A 21,160-nucleotide genomic window follows, 5' to 3' on the forward strand; every position below is an offset into this window, starting at 1 on the left:
CTTCAAACTGTTTGGGGAAGCCCAGATGATGATGTCATGGCTTTGGAAGCTTTTAATAGGTTAATTGACAACATCTGAGTTAACTGGAGACACACCTCAAACACACTGCTTCCTTTTATGACAACATGGGAAAGTCTAAAGAAATCAGGAAGAGAATTGTGGACCTCCACAAGTCTGGTTCATCCTTGGGTACAATTTAGAGACACCTGAAGGTTCCACGTTCATCTGTTCAAACAGTTCTACACAAAGTATAAACACCATGGGAATGTCCAGCCATCATACCACTCAGGAGGGAGACGGGTTCTGTGTCCCAGAGATGAAGTGTTTTGGTGTGAAATGTGCGTATCAACCCCAGAACAAAAGCTAAAGACCTTGTGAAGATGCTGCTGAAGCTGATAAGAGAGTCATTATCCACAGTGAAACCAGTCCTGTACTGACATGGACTGAAAGGCTACTTAGAGAGGAAGAAGACATTACTCCAAAAGCAACATAAAAAAGCAGATTACAGTTTGTAAATGCACACAGAGACAAAGACTTTCATGTTTGGAGACATGTCCTGTGGTCTGATGAAACTAAAACTGAACTGTTTGGCTTAATGACCATCGTTACATTTGGATGAAAAAGGGAGAAGCTTGGCAGCCTGAGAACAGCATCCTAACTGTGAAGCACGGGGGTGGCAGCATCATGTTGTGGGGGAGTTTTGCTGCAGGAGGGACTGGTGCACTTCACAAAATAGATGGTATCATGAGGAAAGAACATTATGTGGAAATACTGAAGCAACATCTCAAGACATCAGCCAGGAAGTTAAAGCTTGGGCGAAAATAGGTCTTCCAAATGGACAATGACCCTAAACATAACGCCAGATTAGTTACAAGGTGGCTTCTGGGCAACAAAGTCAGTGTTGTGGAGTGGCCATCACAAAGCCCTGATCTCAATACTGTAGAAAATTTGTGATCAGAGCTGAAAAGGCGGCCAACAAACCTGACTCAGCTACATCAGGAATGGACCAAAATTCTATCAAACTATTGTGAGAAGCTTGTGGAAGGAAACCCAAAACGTTTGACCAAAGTCATACAGTTTAAAGGCAATGCTACCAAATACTAAGGAAATGTGTGTAAACTTCTGACTTAAAGAAAGTGATAAAAAATTCTCTTTCTCATTTTTCTGGCATTTAGCAAATATAAATAATTTTGGTAATCCTAACTGACCTGAAACAGAAAAAGTTTAGTCACATTTAATGCCAGATAGTGAGACAAAAAAAAAAAAAAGAAGTTGTGTGTGAAACTTTTGGTTTCAACTGCAGCAATCTCACACAGAGTTTTGTATTTGAGTGGTATATTTATATAGTCTGGGTAGTTTTCTTGGAACATAATCTTGTTGTTTCTCATAAAAAGAAACATTTCAGATGGCACTGTGCTACTTGTTTCTGCCCTTTGAACATAGGGTGACTCATCCTGTTCTGTTAAGGTCAGCCTCGGACGAGGACATGATACGTTAAGGGTCAGATAGACTCGCTAACATCCTGCTGGGATGTGTGTGTGTGTGTGGGGCTGAGAGTACCCAGAGGAAACCTTTAACCTTTTCAATGCAAAATGTTACTTTACCTGCGTGGACTCCTTATCTGTCCTCATCTATTCTCTTCATCCTGCAATCTGTGTGTCAATACTGTCATGAAAGGGATCAGTCAGGTAAGAGAATTTCACACAGGCACCGGCGTGGGCGCCTCGCTGTGTTTGAGGACTGTTCAATTCACACTGTTGACCTTTCCAGAGGCATAAATACTCCGTAATACAGCGTGTTGATAAACGATGTGGACTGTGGCATATGCTGCATTGTCAAACTCTTGTGACTCAGCATACAGCAGGTGTCATCTGCAGCAAAAATATTCATCATCATCATTCACGCATCTTGTTTGACCCGTCGTTTTTGTTATTTCTTTTTTGACTTCTGCGTAATTTTCTCTGCTCTGAAAGCATGATGCTGTTCAGTGTACTTTTACTTGATGTTTAGTGCTTGTTCCTACTTGTTCTTACAAGGGTACAAGTAGGTGCACAGCGGGGATGTATGAAATCACATGTTGCGGTCTTAGAATAATGTACGTCATTACTGGGATGCTGTAATACTGATTAATAATCTGGAAACATTCTCAGTGAATGAATAAAACACTATCAACTTAATTCTCTTATTTGATTACTATTACTAAGAGACCATTAAAAATGGTAGATTTGTAGGCAAGGATGGCATTTTTTAGACATTTTTGCAGCTAACTCAGTTTTTTATTTTTTTTTAACAAATAGAAAAAGCTTCAGCTGAGAACTTTCAATCTTTAAAACCACAAGGCTTTGGTATGATAGCAGCTGGTGCTGGTTGTGGATTTCCACCATTAAAGATCTGATTTAATTCTTTCTCTACTCACTGTTTTTTTTTGTATAGTCAGGGCTGGAGTCTATCTCAGCTGATTTAGGGTGAAGGCAGGGGACACCCTGGACAGGTCACCAGTCTATCGCAGGGCTACACTTAGAGACAGACAACCAAGCACACTCACATTCACACCTACAGACTTTTCACCAACTAGCCTCAGCATGTTTTTGGATGCGGAGATGGTCGCACTGTTTCCCGGTTTGCGTCCCGGTGAGGACACCCGGGATCTTTCTGTGTGGAGTTTCCATGTTCTCCCCGTGCAGCGTGGGTTCTCTCCGGGTTCTCCGGCTTCCTCCCACATGGTCCAAAAACATGTTGAGGTTAATTGGTGATTCTAAATTGTCCGTAGGTGTGAATGTGAGTGTGCTTGGTTGTCTGTCTCTAAGCGTGGTCCTGTGATAGACTGGCGACCTGTACAGGGTGTCCCCTGCCTTCACCCTGCCTTCCAGCCCCTCCGCGACCCTAGTGAGGATTAAGTGGTGTATAGATAATGGATGGATGGATGTTTTTGGACTGTGGGAGGAAGTCGGGGAACCTGGAGAGAACACACTGCACGGGGAGAACATGTAAACTCCACACAGAAGGATCCTGCGTGTTCTAACCGGGATGTGAACCAGGGATCTTTGAGCTGTGAGGCGACGTTGCTAACCACCGATCCACCATATATTTTATTTACTGACAATATTTCTGTCCTTTAGATTTTGAATGGGCTTTTACTTTTAACTGGGTATTTCTACAATTCAACAAAAACAAGAACTTTATTGATGGAAACACAACACAGACTTTTTGCTATTGTTGTTGTTGTTAACATTACCCGGCTATGACTGAACTAACCAGGACAGACTTGACTAACCATGCTGGCTAACTGGAGACAGTTGCACCAAATGTTGGTGAGCTCAAATTTAGCTTAACAAAAAATCTAAATGTGTTTCTTAAATTTTTGCATAACACACAAACTAGTACTCTAGTAGGACTGCTATATAATTTGCCTGCTCCAAGACTAAACAAACAATGTAGCTTGTGGCATAAAGGAACTACCTGCAGACATCTTTGATGTCTGACTGCTGCAACCAAGTTTAGTAAATTGCTAACTAGTTAGTTCCTCTCCGGTCATTAATTAAACCCCTTAAAAGACATCTCTGTGTCAAAGTTACAGATTTAGAAGTTGCTGTTTTTTCACGAGAATCCCCTAGAACCCTCCTCAAACACTGCAAAACCACTTTGTAAACCACAAAGAATAATGACACAGAACGCTCCACCCCACAAGCTGACAAAGTTGGTTTCTAAGTTTTTTAATGTAAGAAGTCTGAATCTAGGTTTCTGAGTCATCAGGACGTTGCAGTTTCAAGGTGGAAATGCTTAGCTGTGGTGTTTACTGATAATTTCACTCATGATGTGCTTACCGGCATAAAAAAATGAACATGTTAATAAGGTTAAGAACAATAGATTTACTGGAGGTGGTCTTTAAAAGTAGCCAGTGCTTACAAGGAACTTACGAACTTAAGATCTGGAGCCCATTCCTCATTAGATTGGAAATCTACTGGAACACCTTCTTAACAAGTCCATATGGTGTTTTTATACGTTAGGACACATATCATGAGCACATTAAGCAGTCACCACCATGGCTGAGGATTTCCACCTTGAACTGCAGCATACAGGTTTAAAAAACAAGGATTCAGACTTCTGACCTTTTATACAAACCTGAGGGAAAAAAATATCCTCTCGACTTGCAGGGTGGGTCAAAATTAAAACTTATTATGGAGTAGCATAGAATACAGTGTTTAGGCAGGTGAGCTGGTGTGCTTCACTTGCAGCTTGTGGGTTGGGATGGATGGAGAGAGACTTTGATACACAGATGAGTTTTTAGGGAAATGGACGAATATTACAATTTACATATACATTTTCTTCCACTAAATTTAAAAATAAAATGTGGACCCTTTTAACTGTACTGCATTTATCCACCAGCTATAGTTACTAGCAGCTTTTTAGATTAACATTTGACAAACTAATACCTTATTTTTACCTTAATAGTCCATCTTATTTAACTGGCATCAGTAAATATAACCTAACATGTAGGTTATGTTCTATGATTACTCTCTAAAGGACAGTGTCTGCAGGATGGCTACACTAAGCCTGATTGTCCATTTCTTTTGTTTTGAATAATTTTCCAACATGGTGTGTTAATTTTATTAATATTTCTCTCTTGATCTTGTAGCCTTTTTTTTTTCCCACCTCATGCACGTTGAGACGCAATTAGTCAGAAGTCTCGTCCATGGCGGTGGAGTGACGCTGACACTTGATGCAGTCACCCTGCAATCTCTGAGCAAACAGTAGCGATCACTAATTGCAGAGTACATGCGATCATTTGTCATCATCGCTTTCTCTTTGTGACTCCTTTTTAAAAAGCAGCCGCTGTCTGACGCACAGCTGTACACAGGAGGAGCGTTTAACTTTGATCACTTCAGTGAAAGGCGTCGGGAGTTGGAACTTCTGGGGAACTCAAGCTGCTTGGACAAAAAAAGAAAGAAAACATGGTGGAGATGTTGTAAAGTTAGCTTGATTTACTGCAACTTCGGGATTAATATACGCTGCTTTAGATCAGACATTTCCCTCTGAGAACATGGGAGGAGTGTGTTTATGCTGCTCGTGGACGTGCAGACCGGTGTGGCCGCTCTTCATCCTGCTGGCTGCCGTGACCTGCGTGCTGCACTGCTCAGAGAGTCCTGCAGCGGTGGTGGGAAAGATGTACCCACGAGGGAATCACTGGGCAGTAGGTAAGAGAAACTCCAGGAAAATATTGCATGTATTTAATTTTGTTGCATCAGAAATCAGAACTCTTGCATGCAAAAAAAAAAAAAACAAAAAAAAAAACCTGAACTGAATTGAATGATTATTGTTGTTATTGTGTGGAATATATGTTATATTGATTTAAAAAATAAATTAAAAAAGAGAGCGAAAGTGAGCTTTTACAAGATTGAATTTCCCTTCTGGGATAAATAAAGTATTTTTCATTTCATTTCATTTTTCAAAACAGCTCTTAATACAGTCATAATGTTAATCTATAACAATAATTGTGTGCTACCTTAAACAACTCTTTGGCTTGTTATTGTGCTAAACTACTTCATTTATCTGCAGCATAGCACCATAAAATGAACAAATAACCTGCAGAATTAACTGTTTTGTGGGTGACATATGCTGATTATTTTTCCCACATATCCACTCATGAACATGTGATGAAGCTTAAATAGCAGTTTAATTATAGGTGATGGCCTCTGGATGTTGGTTAAATCACAAACTGCACCCTCCACTGTGTCCGCAGGTCATCTGATGGGAAAGAAGAGCATCGAGAGCCTGCCTGAACTCCAAGAAGCGAACGGCGACAGCGGCCACCTCGACCCACCAGAAGCAGCCAAGAGGCTCCCGGAGCTGGACCGATACGAGCACCTGATGGAGGCTCTGCTGCATCCGAAGAACCACAAACAGCCACAAACTGCAGACAGGCTGCTCCACAGCAGCTGGACAGAAGAAGACAGAGAAAAATATCTCAGAGAGGTCAGTGGGTAGATTTTTACCTCCTTACTTTTCCCTCGAGCGCTGCAACAAATTCTAATTTCACTTCTCCTTTTTTTAAAATCACTGCTTCATAGATGTCAGACCTGCTGCTTATGGCTTGGAAACGGCAAGACAGTGACTCCACCTGAGTGCAAGACGGACCGAGAAGCTTCGTTATCTCATTTTAACTGCCTCTGTAATCACATATGCACACTGTTTAATTGTTCTGCTGTAAGAAAATGCTGGAAACAAGTTTTATTTTCTCAGTAATTCCACATTTCCTTATGTACATAATGCAGGATTTTGATTACTGACTGATCTGACAAAGTTGTGTTACATAAGCTGAGATCCTGAAATAAATTTATCGTTGTGATAACTGCATTGTGGATGTCAAATCCTGCTTTGCACGCCTCAAGTTTCATCACATCATCAGTGTTTTTGTTACAGTTTCTAACACTAGATGGCGCATGATACCAATTTTAGGAGCGTCTTGTATTTCAGTGCCACATTTTGAGTAACTTATCAGAAAGCTGGAGCCTAAAATGTTGATATGATGACGACTATAGATGAAAACAGACCAGCATGTGCTTTTTCACATATAAGCAAACACACCTCAGTGTCTGTGTGGTTGGATAGACGATGAACGCCACTATTACCAGGGGGGTCTGCCACACAATAGGAAATGCTAATTGAAACAACTTGATGACACACATCTTTCTCTTAAAGCCAAAGCAAAGTTTTCCCTCTACTTCTCTTTGCTCATTTGTCACGGGTGATCGGTGGACAATGGAGATACAAGCCACTTTCACCCCCATTATGGGTCTAATCCCAGCAGCGAATGGGATAAAGTTTACAGGAGTTAATGAGGAGGAAATAAGTGGGTTGAGAGACTTCATTCTCTAAAACTGGGAGAGGAAGTGTGGGAGTTTAAGCCGCTTCTTTACAACGCGCCCGACATGTTTGTTAATGCCGCTTTAAATTAAGGGATTAAACGGTGGTATGAAACTTTACTCGAGATTATTTTAATCAAAATGTGCATTTACAGTAACATGGGTTATTGACAGCTTTTGTAAATTCATTTGATTTTGAAACAACAGAATAATTCTTTAAAAAAATCTAAACTGAAAACCAATCTGCTCTCTGAATAGTGGATTTTCCCTCCTAACCTGGCAGCCATCCACCACTAAGGGGCGCTATATTCTGTATTTTTCACATCATTATCAGCGGAATATTCTGCCTCCTATCTGCACAATAATCAATTACCCTTTGGATTTTTTCAGATAAATGTGATATTGATAGATCAACTAGCAGTCATGCCTGATGCTGACATTCCCTTTTCTTTTCATTCTGTCTGACATTACTGACAACTGTAACTCAATTGTGACAAATTCTCAAGTAGTCACAGGTTTGTTATTTGAATATCTACATATACAGTTTATTGTATAGAGAAAATAATCACATTCAGTACATCTTTTCAAAATGAGGACCAAGATACGTGGAAGGAAAAACCAGCAGGGACTCAAAATAAACAGTGCTCCACTTACAAAAGTCAAATAAACAAATACTAACTGGTATGAATGGACTCTGGATTTGTTATATTGGCAACATAACACTGGATAAGTCTGGGGATGGGCCGACTGAATGTAAAACCTTTGAGTAAAAGCAATTTACAGAGATGATAAAGCAGAACAAAAACACCAGAAAATGATGAATCGTAAATCAGTCGTTTCATATTTTACAGCAGTTTCACAGTTTGTGTCGCGTCTCTTCTGAAAAGTCACCAATGAGGACGTCTGGAGTCCCGGAGAGCAGCTGGAGACGTCCCTCTTTAAAACTTCCCAAATAGTAAAATCCCGTCAGGATAAAGACGAAGTCAGTCATTCAACAGATTCAGCACCGTGTGTTCTGGGCCTTGAAGTCCGTTTTAAACCTCCACCGAGCATCACCAAGTTTTCCCAATCGACTGAATGTGTTCCTTGGCCTTCATCCTCAGTGAGGCAATACTGGAGTTCCTCGGGTCAGCCGAGCACTGGTATGCCGGAGGTGGGGGGCACATGGAGCCGATGTGGGGCAGGTGAGGGCCGTGTCCCAGGGACGGGGAGTTGAGGAAGGAGGCCGGCAAAGAGGAGGGCATGGAGGGGGGAGGAGAAGGGGTGTAAGTGCCTGTGAGGCCCTGCGAGCTGCTGATGAAGCCCGGCAGCGACTGCAGGGAGGTGGAGGAGGTGATGGGGCCGGAGAGCCAGGGGTCCAGCTGCAGCCCCGAGCCCAGGGAGCTGCTGGGGGAGCGGCTGAAAGACAGCAGAGAGGACGGGGAGGTGTCCTGGAGCTTGATGGAGCTCACCTCCAGCTTCTCCTGCCGACGCCACTTGGCCCGGCGGTTTTGAAACCACACCTGAGGAGAAAGAGGAGGAATTGAATATTTTCAATCCAGTTCAGTTTAATTTAGTATTTATTCCTGAATAAAAATAACTAAACAAAAACAATTCTATCAGCTTGGCAGATCAACAGATATATACAAAATGGAAAAAGAAAGGAAGAAAGAAAACATTCTAAACATTCCTAAGTGAAGAAACTATCACAAAAACAGGCTACGGCCTCTTTAATGACATTTATAATATAACCTTGTATAAAAAACACTTAGAAATATAGAAGAACAAAATATGGCATGAAGCTTTCAGCCATTTATTCAAGCACTTTGCATTTATTTGTATCTCTAAAATCAATAATGAGAGCCTGTTTTACATGCAATATTTAAAGAAATTGACCGAGCTCCTAATTTTTAAATTCGTTTTTGGTTATATTTAACTTTTTGTAAAAGCCAAGCGCACAGCAAATTAAACATTTTGGAAAAAAAAAAAAAAAAATTTGACTCCTATTTCCAAAAGTTAAAATGGAAACAAATAAAAATTTTTTTTTCCAGTTTCATAGCTGAGATTCCTTCAAACCTGCACTGACTTAACTGATCTAAACAAATGTTAATAACTGTAGACTTCAGAATAACAGACTTCCGGTTTATTAATAGGACTTTTTTTTTTAAACAAATATGTTGAGCTAATTAATGTAATGTTTTACTAGAATTCCAAATATAGATAAAATTAAATAAATTAATACAATAAATACACAATAAGAATAAGAATAAGAATAAGAATAAGAATAAGAATAAATTAAAATTGAAATCAAACTTGTCCAGTTAAAATAAACTGGACCTTTTTTATTTTTATTTGTTATTTTATTTTCTGATGTGTGTTTTATAGACACACACTGCTCCAACACATCTGCTCCTGGTCGTGATGAAGTTGAACCGGGACCCACCTGCACTCGGACCTCGGGCAGGTTGACCTTCAGGGCCAGCTCCTCTCGGCTGTACACGTCCGGGTAGTGGGACTTCTCGAAGGCTCGCTCCAGTTCGTGCAGCTGGAAGGTGGTGAAGGTGGTCCGGTTCCGGCGGTGCTTCTTCTTCTGGCTCTCGTCGTCGGACAGTTTTCCGTCTCGGTCCGGTGAGTCCGGACACACCGACGCGTCTCCGGTGCTGCTGCCGCAACACACACCTGCCGAGAGGAGAGACGGAAAATGTCATGTTTTAGCCACGTTTTTATAAACTTATGGAATTAAAAATGTACTCTTTTATTTTTTCCAGTGTATCTTTTTATGCGTAATTTGTTAGTAAGTTATTGGACAACTTTTAAGATCCAAAATAAGAGCTGATGATTTACTTGAGAATAAACTAGAAGTATTATCTAAAGATTCAAAATGACACACACCCCCTGGTGTATTATTTTTGCACGTAAATTGACTGATTTGATTATAAAAATGGAATTAAAAAATAAAAAGAATCCACTCACTGTCACAACTTTCTGAGTAGTGACTCTTCTTCATTTGGCTCACAATTACATTCCCATTACGCTCAGCATCTTTCACCAGAACTTTTTCTGCCATGCTGTAAGAGGCTGATTTATGGAAGATGGTGTCCTCTTTAAATCCCAGGATGGCCTCGATGCTGTGGACCGTGGACGGGTTGCTGCCGGGGCTCTGGACGGAGCGTGCGGAGGGAGACATGCGCTCATCCATCATCATCACTTGGGAAGTTGATCCAAGAAGCCACATTTGTTGGCAAAGTCCAGGAAAGAAAAAAAAATACACAAAAACTTCTCCTTAGATTTGTTGCTGCTCTTCTTCAGATTTTTTTTCTGATCAAAGCCAAATGTCGAGTCAGAGTCCAAGGATGTTGCCAAACTTGCGCGCAGGACGCACGGCAGGATCTTGCTCAGTGGTCGTGGAGCATCTTCGGAGGCGGGTTTTAAACTAGTGCCTGCCGTAAAACTCCCCCCCTCCTCCTCACCCCTACTCATGAGGCACCCCCGCTGCACGTCAGAGAGGGGGACGTCCCGTTGGATTTGGCCCCTTCGCTGGATTTAGGGGTAACTCGTGCGCCCTTGCAGCCTCCACACCCTCCCCTAAACTCCTCCCCAATCTCAAGTGCATCAGTCAGTGCAGGCTCTAAACCTACTTACATAAATCTTAAAACCATCTTTCCACTCCTCCAGATGTCATGTTCATGTCTGTGGAAAAAAAAAAAAGGAAAAAAAAAAAAAAAAGAGGAAGATTAGACCCACAGATTAAGGTACAACAAAATCATAATTACAAGATTTCTGGTCAGGACAGGGATTGCAAGATGGCAGCTTAATATTTAATCAAAGCGTCAAAGATATTGTTGCCAAAATGCATAGACGTCTGCTTTAGTGGAAGAATTATGATGTTGAGTTGACCTGAAGGAAAGATCGGGCACCTCCTGACACTTGTTGAATGAGAGTAAAACACTTTAACGGGCTCATTAAAACTGTGATTCATAAATCAGTGTTTCCTTTTTAACGCAGTTCTTATATGTGTTGAGTCAAAGAGGGAAACAAAAGACCAAACAATAACAATTTTGTGCTATAGCCACTTAACAGCAAACAAAGATTGACAGCAGTGTGGTAATCCTGCTTAAGGGGATTACATTATTTTACTCAAAAGGGTTAAAACCCCTAAAACTATTTAGCTTTTCCTAATTAAAGAAGGTGACCTTATCCTTTGTTTGCCTAAGAGAGGAAGGAGGGGGGCAAACGGACAGAGAGATGCCAACTGAACTGTGTTTTAATTAACACCAGAAAGTTAGTTTATAGAGCAAATGCTGGGACTTCTTGCATGTAAGCAGCGGTTTTGTGAAATAGGTCCGTGGTTCTAAAGATTCTTGAGATGGAGGTGAAAAAGTTTGAGTTGAAATTGATTTGATGTTATGTTTTGTGGCAAAAGTTGGTTGATCGTTCGGTTTCTTTCTCATTAGTTCAGTTCTTAGCTGCACTTGACATGCACACATGCTGAAGAAAGCATCAGCATAATTTAAAAAAAGGAACTTTCAGTGTCACCAGTAATGCAGAGATGAAGAAAAGGAAACGTCATACAGGCTTCTCAAACCTATTTGGGTAGTATTTGGGTTTGTATGAAACACTGACGCCAGATCTTTGTACATTTCATGGTCTCATTCCCCAAAAGCACCTGCTGTCCAGGAAACTCTACTTGGATCACATCATGAGACCTCAGTTAGAAGTTGTGCATTTTATTCACACTCATACTTTCAATCACAGAGACTTGAACCCGATCTGCTTCTCCGCTGCACTGTGAGTTCTTTTTCTTTTTACTTTTGAATGCAGCAGAGCTGTTAAGGTGAACATAAGCCCGGTCCTGACCTACACGACCCCCAGAGGAGTTCAGACTTCAGGTTGGCCACCATGCACTATTTGAACAAACTGAATCTAGACCTGCAAGGAGGTTAAATGCTGCCTGACCTGGCACAACGGTTTGTCATCAAACTCTTCAAGATTCACCTTCAAAAGGCAGAACTCACATTTTTCTTCAATGCTGAAGGCAAGTGCAGCAGCTGAGGCTTCAAAAGGGAGGACTATGTGCTGGTTAAGATATCCCAATAATAGGCTGTGCACATGTTAATGTCAATGTTTGGATCAACTTATGTCTATGAATGCTATTTGTCTACACAGAAACAACAAACTATCGCTCTGTTGTTATAGACACACACGTGAAAGAGTTGCTTCAAGTGGCAGGAACTGAATACGATCCAAACCTGAAAAGGATTGTAGAAAAGACAAAGGCTGACAGGTGAACTGCTGAATAAACTCAGGTTAAAAAAACAACCATAAAACCTGTTCGATATGTTTGAGGCCAACAAGTCATTGTTGCTGTTGGAGTGTATGCATGTGTTGTGCAACTCTTTGCACTGTTGCGGCTTTGTCTTTGGGCTCTTTATGCTGCACTAGTTGGCCATCATTGGGTTGAAGAATGTTTCCAGTGAAAACAATAAATCTGATGTACTTTTATATGAACCTCTAACTTGTGTGCAGTGCTGTCACTCAAATTGAGAGTTAAAAATGGCTTAAATACGATCATTAAAACATTAAAAAGTTCTTGATATCATTTAAAGTGGAGATTGAAACTTAAACAATAGTTCAACGTTTTGTGAATTTTGCTTTCTTGCCAAGAAGGAATAAAAAGATGCTGGACACCCCTCTGGTGTGTACATGGTGAACATGAGGCTATAGCCAGAAGCTAGTTAGCTTAAGTTAGCATTTAAACCGGAAAAAATACCAAAAACAACAATTTGGTGGTTTTAAGTGGGGTTATATATTTCTAGCCTGGAATTAGCACTGTTCAAGCTTTAGAAAACAGACAAGATATTAACAAATGTGTAAACTAGTGACCTGTTTAAGTGCTGGTGGCCTTCAAACTGGGCCAGGCTAGCTGTTTCCCTTTGTTTCCGCTAACCGAACCAAACAAAGCAAAGAATACACAGAATATCAACCACAATTAACAAGAGGTAAGAGCAGTGACATCAGTTAACTCTTGGAAAAAAAAACAAAAAAATGTCTTTATGCTAGCTGTAGTCAAAGCAAACTAAAAGTACACAGTATGTAAACCAGTATGTATGTTCTGTATCACAGAGGTCACAGGAGGTAGCGAGCTGCTGGTTGTCAACCTTTTCTGTCTGATATCTGTCACAGCCTCATAAACACGGTAATGCTATTTCTTATCATGCTTTACTTTTAGTCATTTCAACCGTTTATTTTTCACTTGTAGCAAATTCAATTGTATCAGCTATTTATCTATTACATTTAGCTGACGATATTATTGGTATATTCACTATGCTAAGCTAATTAATTCAACTTTTTTGTCTTTTACATTTAGCTAGCAGTATCATCTGCTTATCCTTTACTTTTAGCTAGCAACAGTAGCTGTTTATTAGCAATGCTTAGTTGCCAATTTCAAACATTTATCTGTTAAAGTTAGCTAATATTATCAACTGTTTATCTATTGTGTTAGTTAACTGTTACAACTGTTTATTCATTATGTTAAGCTAACTATTTCAACTTGTTTATCCTTTACCTTTAGCTAACAATACCAACTGTTTATTAGTAATGCTTAATTGCTGATTTCAAACATTTAGCAGTTAGCATATATTATTAACAGTTTATCCATTGTGTTAACTAGCTGTTCCAGTTGTTTATTCATTACTTTTATCTATTTCAACCATTTTCCTTTACTTATAGCTACGTTAATTATTTCGACTGCTTATCCATTATGTGTAGCTAGCTTTTACAACTGTCTATATTATGTTTGACTAAAAATATCAACTGTTTTACTTTTAGCCATGTTTAATTTTTCAGTTGCCTGTTATGTTTAGCTAACTATTTCAACTTTTTATATGTTACATATTACTAACAGTGTGGACTATTTTTTCCATTACTTTTAAATAACAGGATCAATTGTTTATTCGCTCTGTTTAGCTAACTATTTCAACTCTTTGTTCATTATTTTAAATTATTTATTTCAGCTGTTTCCTTTACTTTAAGCCAACAATATCAACTGTTTATTTATTATGTTGAGCTAACTAGTTCAAGTATTTATTCATTACTCAGCTACAAATATCAGTTATCTATCTATTACCTTTAGTAGCTACTTCAGTCATTTCTCCATTGCTCTAAACTAACTATATTAACCATTCATTCATTTTAGGCGATTTTAACTATTAGCCAACCATTTAAACATTTTATCAGTTACTTTAAACTATATATTTCACCTATACATCATCACTTTTAACTTACTATTTCAACATTTTTTATTATTCTGTCTGTAAATTCATGACCCTAAGCCTAAATATAAATATATTTGACCTTTTGGAGGCATCTTGAAACTCGGTTGCTGGGTGAATGACACTTGTCCACATGTTTGTGTCTTTAGCTAAGATGCATATGATAGACTTGTATATCTTCCTAGCTTTTATTTCCTGTGGAGAAGAAGAACAATATGGCTGTTATTCAAGCCTTTAGTTTGTCCTCTGATATTGTCATCTGTGGATAGAGAGACAGAGAGAGAGAGAGAGAGAGAGGGCACCGGCCGACAACCTTGGCTGCACTGATCCTATTAGATGTAATCTCCAGACTTGACAAATCCACAGCCGTTTACACTTTGGTTGATGTGAAACTCTGAAGGCCGCTTGTTCCCCCACCCCCTGTTCTGCTCGGCCTAATCATTAGTAACTGTTTGGATAATGCCCAATTAAATAAAGACGTATATCTCTCACTCAGTGCATTAGCCCTGATTCAGGTAGATTGGATTAATTGTTACTTAATCTTAAATATTTAATGGCTGTACAACACAACGCCCGTGTGACTGACCATTTTAAGCCACTGAGGATTTAAAATAAGAAACCCATAAAGCCCCCGAAGGTTTCTAAGCAAAACAATACGATAGATTAAATTACATATATTTAAGAAGAAATCTTCACAAACCGACACGTTGCTTGTATTCAATATACATCTTTATTTGAGCGATACATTTCTTTTCTCAGTGTGAAGTACCTCCATACATGTCATCAGCGTTTTATGTACATCGTTTTGATTTTATTCTGTCTTTTAAAATCAGGATTTGTGCAAATCAGCAAATGTCTCTGCAAATATTTCAGGCTTGATTACAGTTAAAACGATTAAAATGTCAAAACATATGAAGATCACCTGCTTTGTAGTAACACCAAAAAAAAAAGAAGAAGCTAAATATTATAATTAATTCAAACACCACATACAAACATACCAAAAAAAAGGAAAAGTGAAATACTCAGACAGGATTGGTTTTCTATAAGCAAGTCTTGGTATGTTGTTATTTATTTGACTGAAAAACACACTTTGAGAGACGAGTTTGTCTCATTTTATGACAAAGAGAGAAAAAAAGGTGGACATTATATCACAATTTGATAAGAATTTTAAAATGTGTTGTGGCCTGTGACCATATGAAAGAGAAGTAATACCATGTGGAGATGGTCCCTTTTCTACAGCATTCATCTAAACAAACAAACAAACAATAATAGGGGAGAAATGGGGCACCCTGGACATGATTTAAAGTATTTTAAAAATTTTTTTTTCACCCAATTTGTTAATGAGGAAACAGGGACATTCTTAGTAGATGTTCTAACATTCTGGTGTTTCCGGGCTTCGTTTTTATTACATGTAGGTGACGTGTGTTTTTAGTGTTTATAACAAAAGTGATGATTTTGTTTGTGATTTAAAGTGTAACTGAATCTCAGGCTTTTTAACACAGCTTGACCTGTTGATTCCCAGAAAGTGGTGAAACTGATTTATTTTTTTTTGTGTCTTCTTTCTTCGTCTTCGTTATTCAAACGGCCTCTCTGGCCGTTCACATGACAGAGCACTTCTCCTCTGCTTTGCTCTTCAGCTCAGTGACCGTGGCTGAGGCCTTCTCCTTCAGCTGGTCCATGTCCATGTTCTGCAAGTTTTGAATCTGGCCCATGAGGGAGTCTTTGCCCTCCTCCTCCGTGGCGTCCTCGTCCACCATCTTGAGCAGCTCCTCGGGCACGTCCACGTCGTCGCCGGCCATCTCGATCATGTTCTCATCCTGCTCGCTCTGCGGATGACAGCGACGGGATGGAGGACACGGTCAGAACACAGAAATGTAAGTTTAGGATGGTAAAGGTTGCTGCACCTAAAGCTTTAAATGTGGAAAAAAAAACTAGAAACAGTTCATAATAACTTCCTTCACATAAGAATCTTCACAAATACAACATAAAACTGATTCTTCCTTATACAAATTAGTCTTGTCGCAGTTTCGTTATTAGGATCATAAAGGGTTAAACAGGGTGGATGTCTCCTGCCTCCTCTGTTCTACGATTAAAAAAGTCTAAATGATGCTCCGTAAATTCCCATCATGCAGATGAAGTCTTTCTAAATTACCACAATGGATTGTATGAATTTAAGTTTTTTCCTGATTGGAGCAACGACTCCATGTTTACACACATCTGCATTGAATTGTTGCATGCAGCAGTAAACAACGTACAGGCTGACTTAAAGGCTTTCTGCAGGATTAACATGTTGCCCTGCTGCCTGGTGTCCAAAACATTTCTGCTTCCACTGTTACTGTCACATTTGAAACAACCATTATTAATTCAAGAACAAACCACAAATCTTAATGGTATGTAAATTTAAAAAAGAAGAAGAAGAAGAAAAAACGTCACTTTTGATTAATTATATTATCTTTTTTTGATTGTCCACCTCTTAAACTTAAACTGAAGCACACTTGTCTGAGTTTTAATTCACATTTTCCAGCAAACAAAGACGCAAACAGGACGACAAACAAGTCGATGAACTCTGGGATCTGTCTTAATCCACCGTCAAGTAACTCGCTGCACTCGAGGATATCCCCGCCGTCCGTGTTTTCTACGTTTCTTTTTCCAAAGCGCTCTTTGCTCATTTTATTATCCGCACCGCCACACTTTGTATTGTATTATAAAAAGTGCTAAATTTAAAACCTTTCAAACAAACTAAATCTAATCACTTACTGTCATGCAATAGACACTGCGCTGTGACTACTTTAAACTTCAATCTGTGGGATTATCTCAAACCTGCTTTAGCCTTTCCTCTCAGATAGTCTAAAGATATCTTCTATAGTGTTGCACGAGACCCTAATTCCATTAGATGAACAGCACCGACTTCCTGTTTCTCCTCATAGTGTAAACTCTTTTCCATTACATATATATGTTTGTTTCTTACTCACGCTGCCGTCTTGTTCTCAACCACCCACCCATTAAAATAAAAGAATCAGCATAATAGGATACCCTTTGCTGTCTTATTGTTTCTGAAAATCAATTTAAAATGCACACGTCAGCTCTAATAAAGACACTTTGGTGTTTGTCATCCGTCCCCTTTCAAATCGACGCGTAATGTAAACATCATTTGGAGGGAATAATTAGATATATATGTGCTGCTTCCTGCCATTGTGCTCGTCATCTTTGTGCGGTTTCAATTTAAAAGAGTGAAAAGAAATGCGGCTATTGTTTAAAAGAAGAAAACCCAACAATAGCGTGTCTGTTGTACAAGATTATTAGAAATGCCTCCACCAGCCAAGGTCATCAACGCATTCAGATTGATAAAAAAATAATGATAATTGAAAGGCGGCAACAGAAATTGATTTTGAAATGTCACCATAAAACAGAAACACTTCATCACAAGCATTTTTTAGTTTTACCGATCACCACTAATTCTTAGATTAGACGTCTCTCTACTGGTCTCTGTCGTTAAACAGCTTGAACAAAATCCCTACGTACCTTTTGTGCTCCGTCCATTATAGCTTATTTTTTTCCTTTAGGAGTTCCTTCGAAATCCTCCAAGCGCTCAGTCTACATCCACTAAGATGCTGTTGTTTCTTAAAACCAGTTCACACTGCCTGGTTGTCCCTAATGAGCCTGGGACACCTGCTCAGTGGCATTTGGCTTTGTAAGACTCAAGGTGCAATATGGGACGCATGGGCTAACGTCTCCAGGACGCTGGTCCGATGTCTTTCCCACTAATCTACTGGCATGACCTCCGCCTCCTGTTGTTTAGGCTGCTGCTGCCAAGAGCTGCTGTTAGATTAAGTTAACCGCCACTAACCATGAAGCAGCTATTTCTACCTGCGCACTTAGCTCAGTCATCAAAATCTGCTTCCTTCTGTCACTGTAAAGACTTTTAATAAAGCGATGATCACCACTATATATCAAATGTTGTACACAGTCTAATTTAAGAATCCTGAATTTCAAAAACCAACAGAGCAGCACATAAATTTGGAATAAAATGCTCATTATAGTGTAGCTCTGAGCAGGTATGGGTGCTCATTAATGTATCTGTTAACAAGGGTAACCCCACCTACAAACCCCCATCAATGGATTGTTGTTGAAGCTATAGAATAAGTTTTTAAAGATAATTAATATTTGTCTATATGTGTGTTTACAACTGCGTCACAGTGTGCTGTAAACACTCATTAAATGTTTGTATTCTGCTCATAAATGCCGCAGAGCTTAATATACGTTTTACCTTGACGATAATTAACTTTGAGACAATAGTTGTGTCTTTGAACAATGGAGTTCATTCATGTGTAGCGTTAAACGAACTTATTATAATTAAGCTTAAACCTAAACTAGGAGCCACACAATGGTCAAACTCTCAAGTGTTTACCTTTGGCAGCCTGTATTTTTCTCTGAGGCAAACCCTGAGTGTTGCCCTCTCTGCCTTCTTGTGTAGGAAGTCTGCATCTCTCTCCATCCTGAAAGAGGGAAAAAACATTATTAGTACAGAAACATGTATTTGTTGGTCACAAAACCATTCCAGATGAGCGACAATCAAAATGTCGCTGACGCACAAAAGTGCAAGAAAATACCAGTAACATGGATTTTGTTGATCTTCAGTTCGTTTACGTTTGTCCTTTGTGACTTAAATGCAGCATCAAAGATTTTTTTCATCATAAGGATTTTCAATAAACGTCATTTTTATTCTGGATTCCTTTTCTAAAAGCTCATTCTACTAAACATACATTTCTACACACAAAGATAGTTTAAGTCACTGTAACATCCTCTACTTTTAAAATCCAACATTTTATCAATAGGTTCTTGATATGTTCTGTTTTAGTTGCAAGAAAGCATAGTTGTGTTACTGATAATTGGCTTTTATTTTGGATGATAGACTTTCATTATCATTAACAGCTGTATTCTAAACATCTGTACAGATTTTGACAGGTGTCTTGTTCCAGTGCTTTCAAAATATTCTTGTGTAAAGAGCTACAACTATTTGATATCGTCTTATTTCTGTGATCCTCATTGATTTTGTAGCTTTCTTTAAAAAAAAAACAAAAAAACTATCCAATGTGTAACCTGTGGGCTTGTGTGTGACCAATGTTTAATGGCTTTTGCACCAGAATCATATACGTAAAATACAAGCTGCACACTCAAGCTGCAAGTATGTTAAACCAGAAAATGCTTAAGATGTAAATTGCTGACCAATATTTATCACTTCTTCCAATCAGAGTGATCCAATGTCTGAATCGTGATCAAAGGTGACTTGCTGCTGCAAACACCATCGCTGTTTTTCAGTAACTTTGTGAGACGCATTCTCGCATTTTCAGGCCGACGTACTTTCCCTCAGCCAATTAAAGATGGGATTATTAGGTCAGACTGAGTCAAGCAGATTTGAAATCAAGCCAAGACACCCACAAGTTGAACTGTAGTGAAACAACAACACACTCTATACGGAGGTTTTGAATAAACGCCCATTTGTTAAAATGCTCTGGACAGCCAGACAGATTATACGGACATGTGGACGGTTTTCAGGAGGAGCATATTATCTTTCATGTTCTCTCCTAATAATTCACATCCCCCATGTTTATGTTTGTTGTTGCGAACCTCGATGCATTAGTGGAAACATGCAATTAAAGATAATGTGGTCATTTTTATGTCACCTTTTAAAACAGATAAATGAAGTCCTTAAACATGGGAGCAGGGAGGCAGGATTAATCTTGTTATGTAATTCTGACTGGAAAGATCTGCTTTATGCTGGAAAATCTGTTCTGTTTCCAAAAAAAAGGCCAAATGGGTACATTTTTAGAGGAAAATGTTAATTTAGTTGAATTTAGGATGGATTGATCACAGTGTCAATCAACTGTAGTATTTAAATATTTAGTCAAAAAGAAGTAGATGTGAGTGGAAGGTTGGGGTTAAAAAAAAAAGATAAAAAAATAGATACTCAGTTGGAAATAATATAAGATTAACTATAAAATGCTTCTAAAAACACCTGTGTGTATAATGACAGGTAGGCTAACTGTCCAATAATGTGGACTGTTTTACAACACATACAACATAATTATCATAATCAATAATATAAATAAATGTAGAATTCAGTAAAATATTTCAAGCTGAAAATAAATCTATCATTTCACAATTACTGGGATTCAAAACTACACCGTCACTAAAATGTTTGCACTAACTGTTCCTGACACAGATGACAGATTATAAGAGATTATTGATCCAGGGCCTGTATGATATTTAGCCACAGTGGATTATTATTTAGAAAATATATTGTAGAAAAAAATAAAAATAAAAAGAGAGAAAAGATCCTGCATTTTCCACTATAATGGACGCTCTGCTGTGACCTTCAGCAACAGATGCATCTCTCAAAAACACACGTTGCTCGTTGTAAACTGGTGAAAACAATAAACACACGGGGAATTATATTTAGCAAGTTTGGGTTTGAGTAATAAAGTGTTGAGACAGAGAGGGACAACAGTGAGAGAATGTGATGACAGAGAAAACACTTTGTCAAGGTCAGATTGCACAGTCTCCAGCCATTCTGCTGTTCGATGGGCCGGTGGCACCGACTCAAAATGGAGTGCTGTCCATGTTGCTACTTACTTCTCCTCCACCAACTGTTTTTGGTACTCTTCATACTCCTCGCGTGTCATCCCTGCTGCTTTGGCTGGATCTGAGGGGGTGGCCTCCTCTTCTTTGTCACCTCCGCCACCAAGACCCATTCCTGACAGGGGGTTCCCGATCATGCTCTTGATCAAAAAAGCCATCTTGGGTCGTGTGACTGTTTAGGATGAGGATATTTTTTTTTGTAGATAAAAATGATGATGCTGCTCCCCTTATGGTGCCCTTCGCTTTGGCTTCCAATAGCTGTCAAATCCAGTGGTAGCTCTCTAGCTAACCTGCTGCTTGTCTATGGAGCCAAGGACACACTGACAACAAGCAACAGACACAAACACACACACACACACTTAAACACACACACACGTTTTGCCTCGGCCATAATCTGGATTTAATCCT

At 39.2% G+C, this 21,160-nt stretch overlaps 3 protein-coding genes across 3 annotated transcripts; 1 reads left to right on the forward strand and 2 right to left on the reverse strand.

Annotated features, from left to right (window-relative positions):
* The first annotated feature begins 5,041 nt into the window (after positions 1–5,041).
* grp (gastrin-releasing peptide) lies at positions 5,042–6,122 on the forward strand. The gene is made up of 3 exons (XM_008303624.1): positions 5,042–5,195; positions 5,741–5,973; positions 6,069–6,122. Exons 1-3 carry the CDS (start codon positions 5,042–5,044, stop codon positions 6,120–6,122), a joined length of 441 nt encoding a protein of 146 aa, XP_008301846.1.
* Positions 6,123–7,915: 1,793 nt separating this feature from the next.
* On the reverse strand, positions 7,916–10,077 carry rx3 (retinal homeobox gene 3). The gene is made up of 3 exons (XM_008303625.1): positions 9,816–10,077; positions 9,286–9,521; positions 7,916–8,365 (listed from the first exon to the last, which is right to left on the reverse strand). Exons 1-3 carry the CDS (start codon positions 10,075–10,077, stop codon positions 7,916–7,918), a joined length of 948 nt encoding a protein of 315 aa, XP_008301847.1.
* A 5,634-nt stretch (positions 10,078–15,711) lies between these two features.
* cplx4a (complexin 4a) lies at positions 15,712–20,910 on the reverse strand. Its single transcript, XM_008303626.1, has 3 exons — positions 20,747–20,910; positions 18,522–18,609; positions 15,712–15,939 (listed from the first exon to the last, which is right to left on the reverse strand). Exons 1-3 carry the CDS (start codon positions 20,908–20,910, stop codon positions 15,712–15,714), a joined length of 480 nt encoding a protein of 159 aa, XP_008301848.1.
* Positions 20,911–21,160: the final 250 nt, after the last annotated feature.

The sequence above is a fragment of the Stegastes partitus genome, unplaced genomic scaffold (genome assembly GCF_000690725.1).
Source record: "Stegastes partitus isolate 25-593 unplaced genomic scaffold, Stegastes_partitus-1.0.2 Scaffold2044, whole genome shotgun sequence".
Lineage (NCBI taxonomy): Eukaryota > Metazoa > Chordata > Actinopteri > Pomacentridae > Stegastes > Stegastes partitus.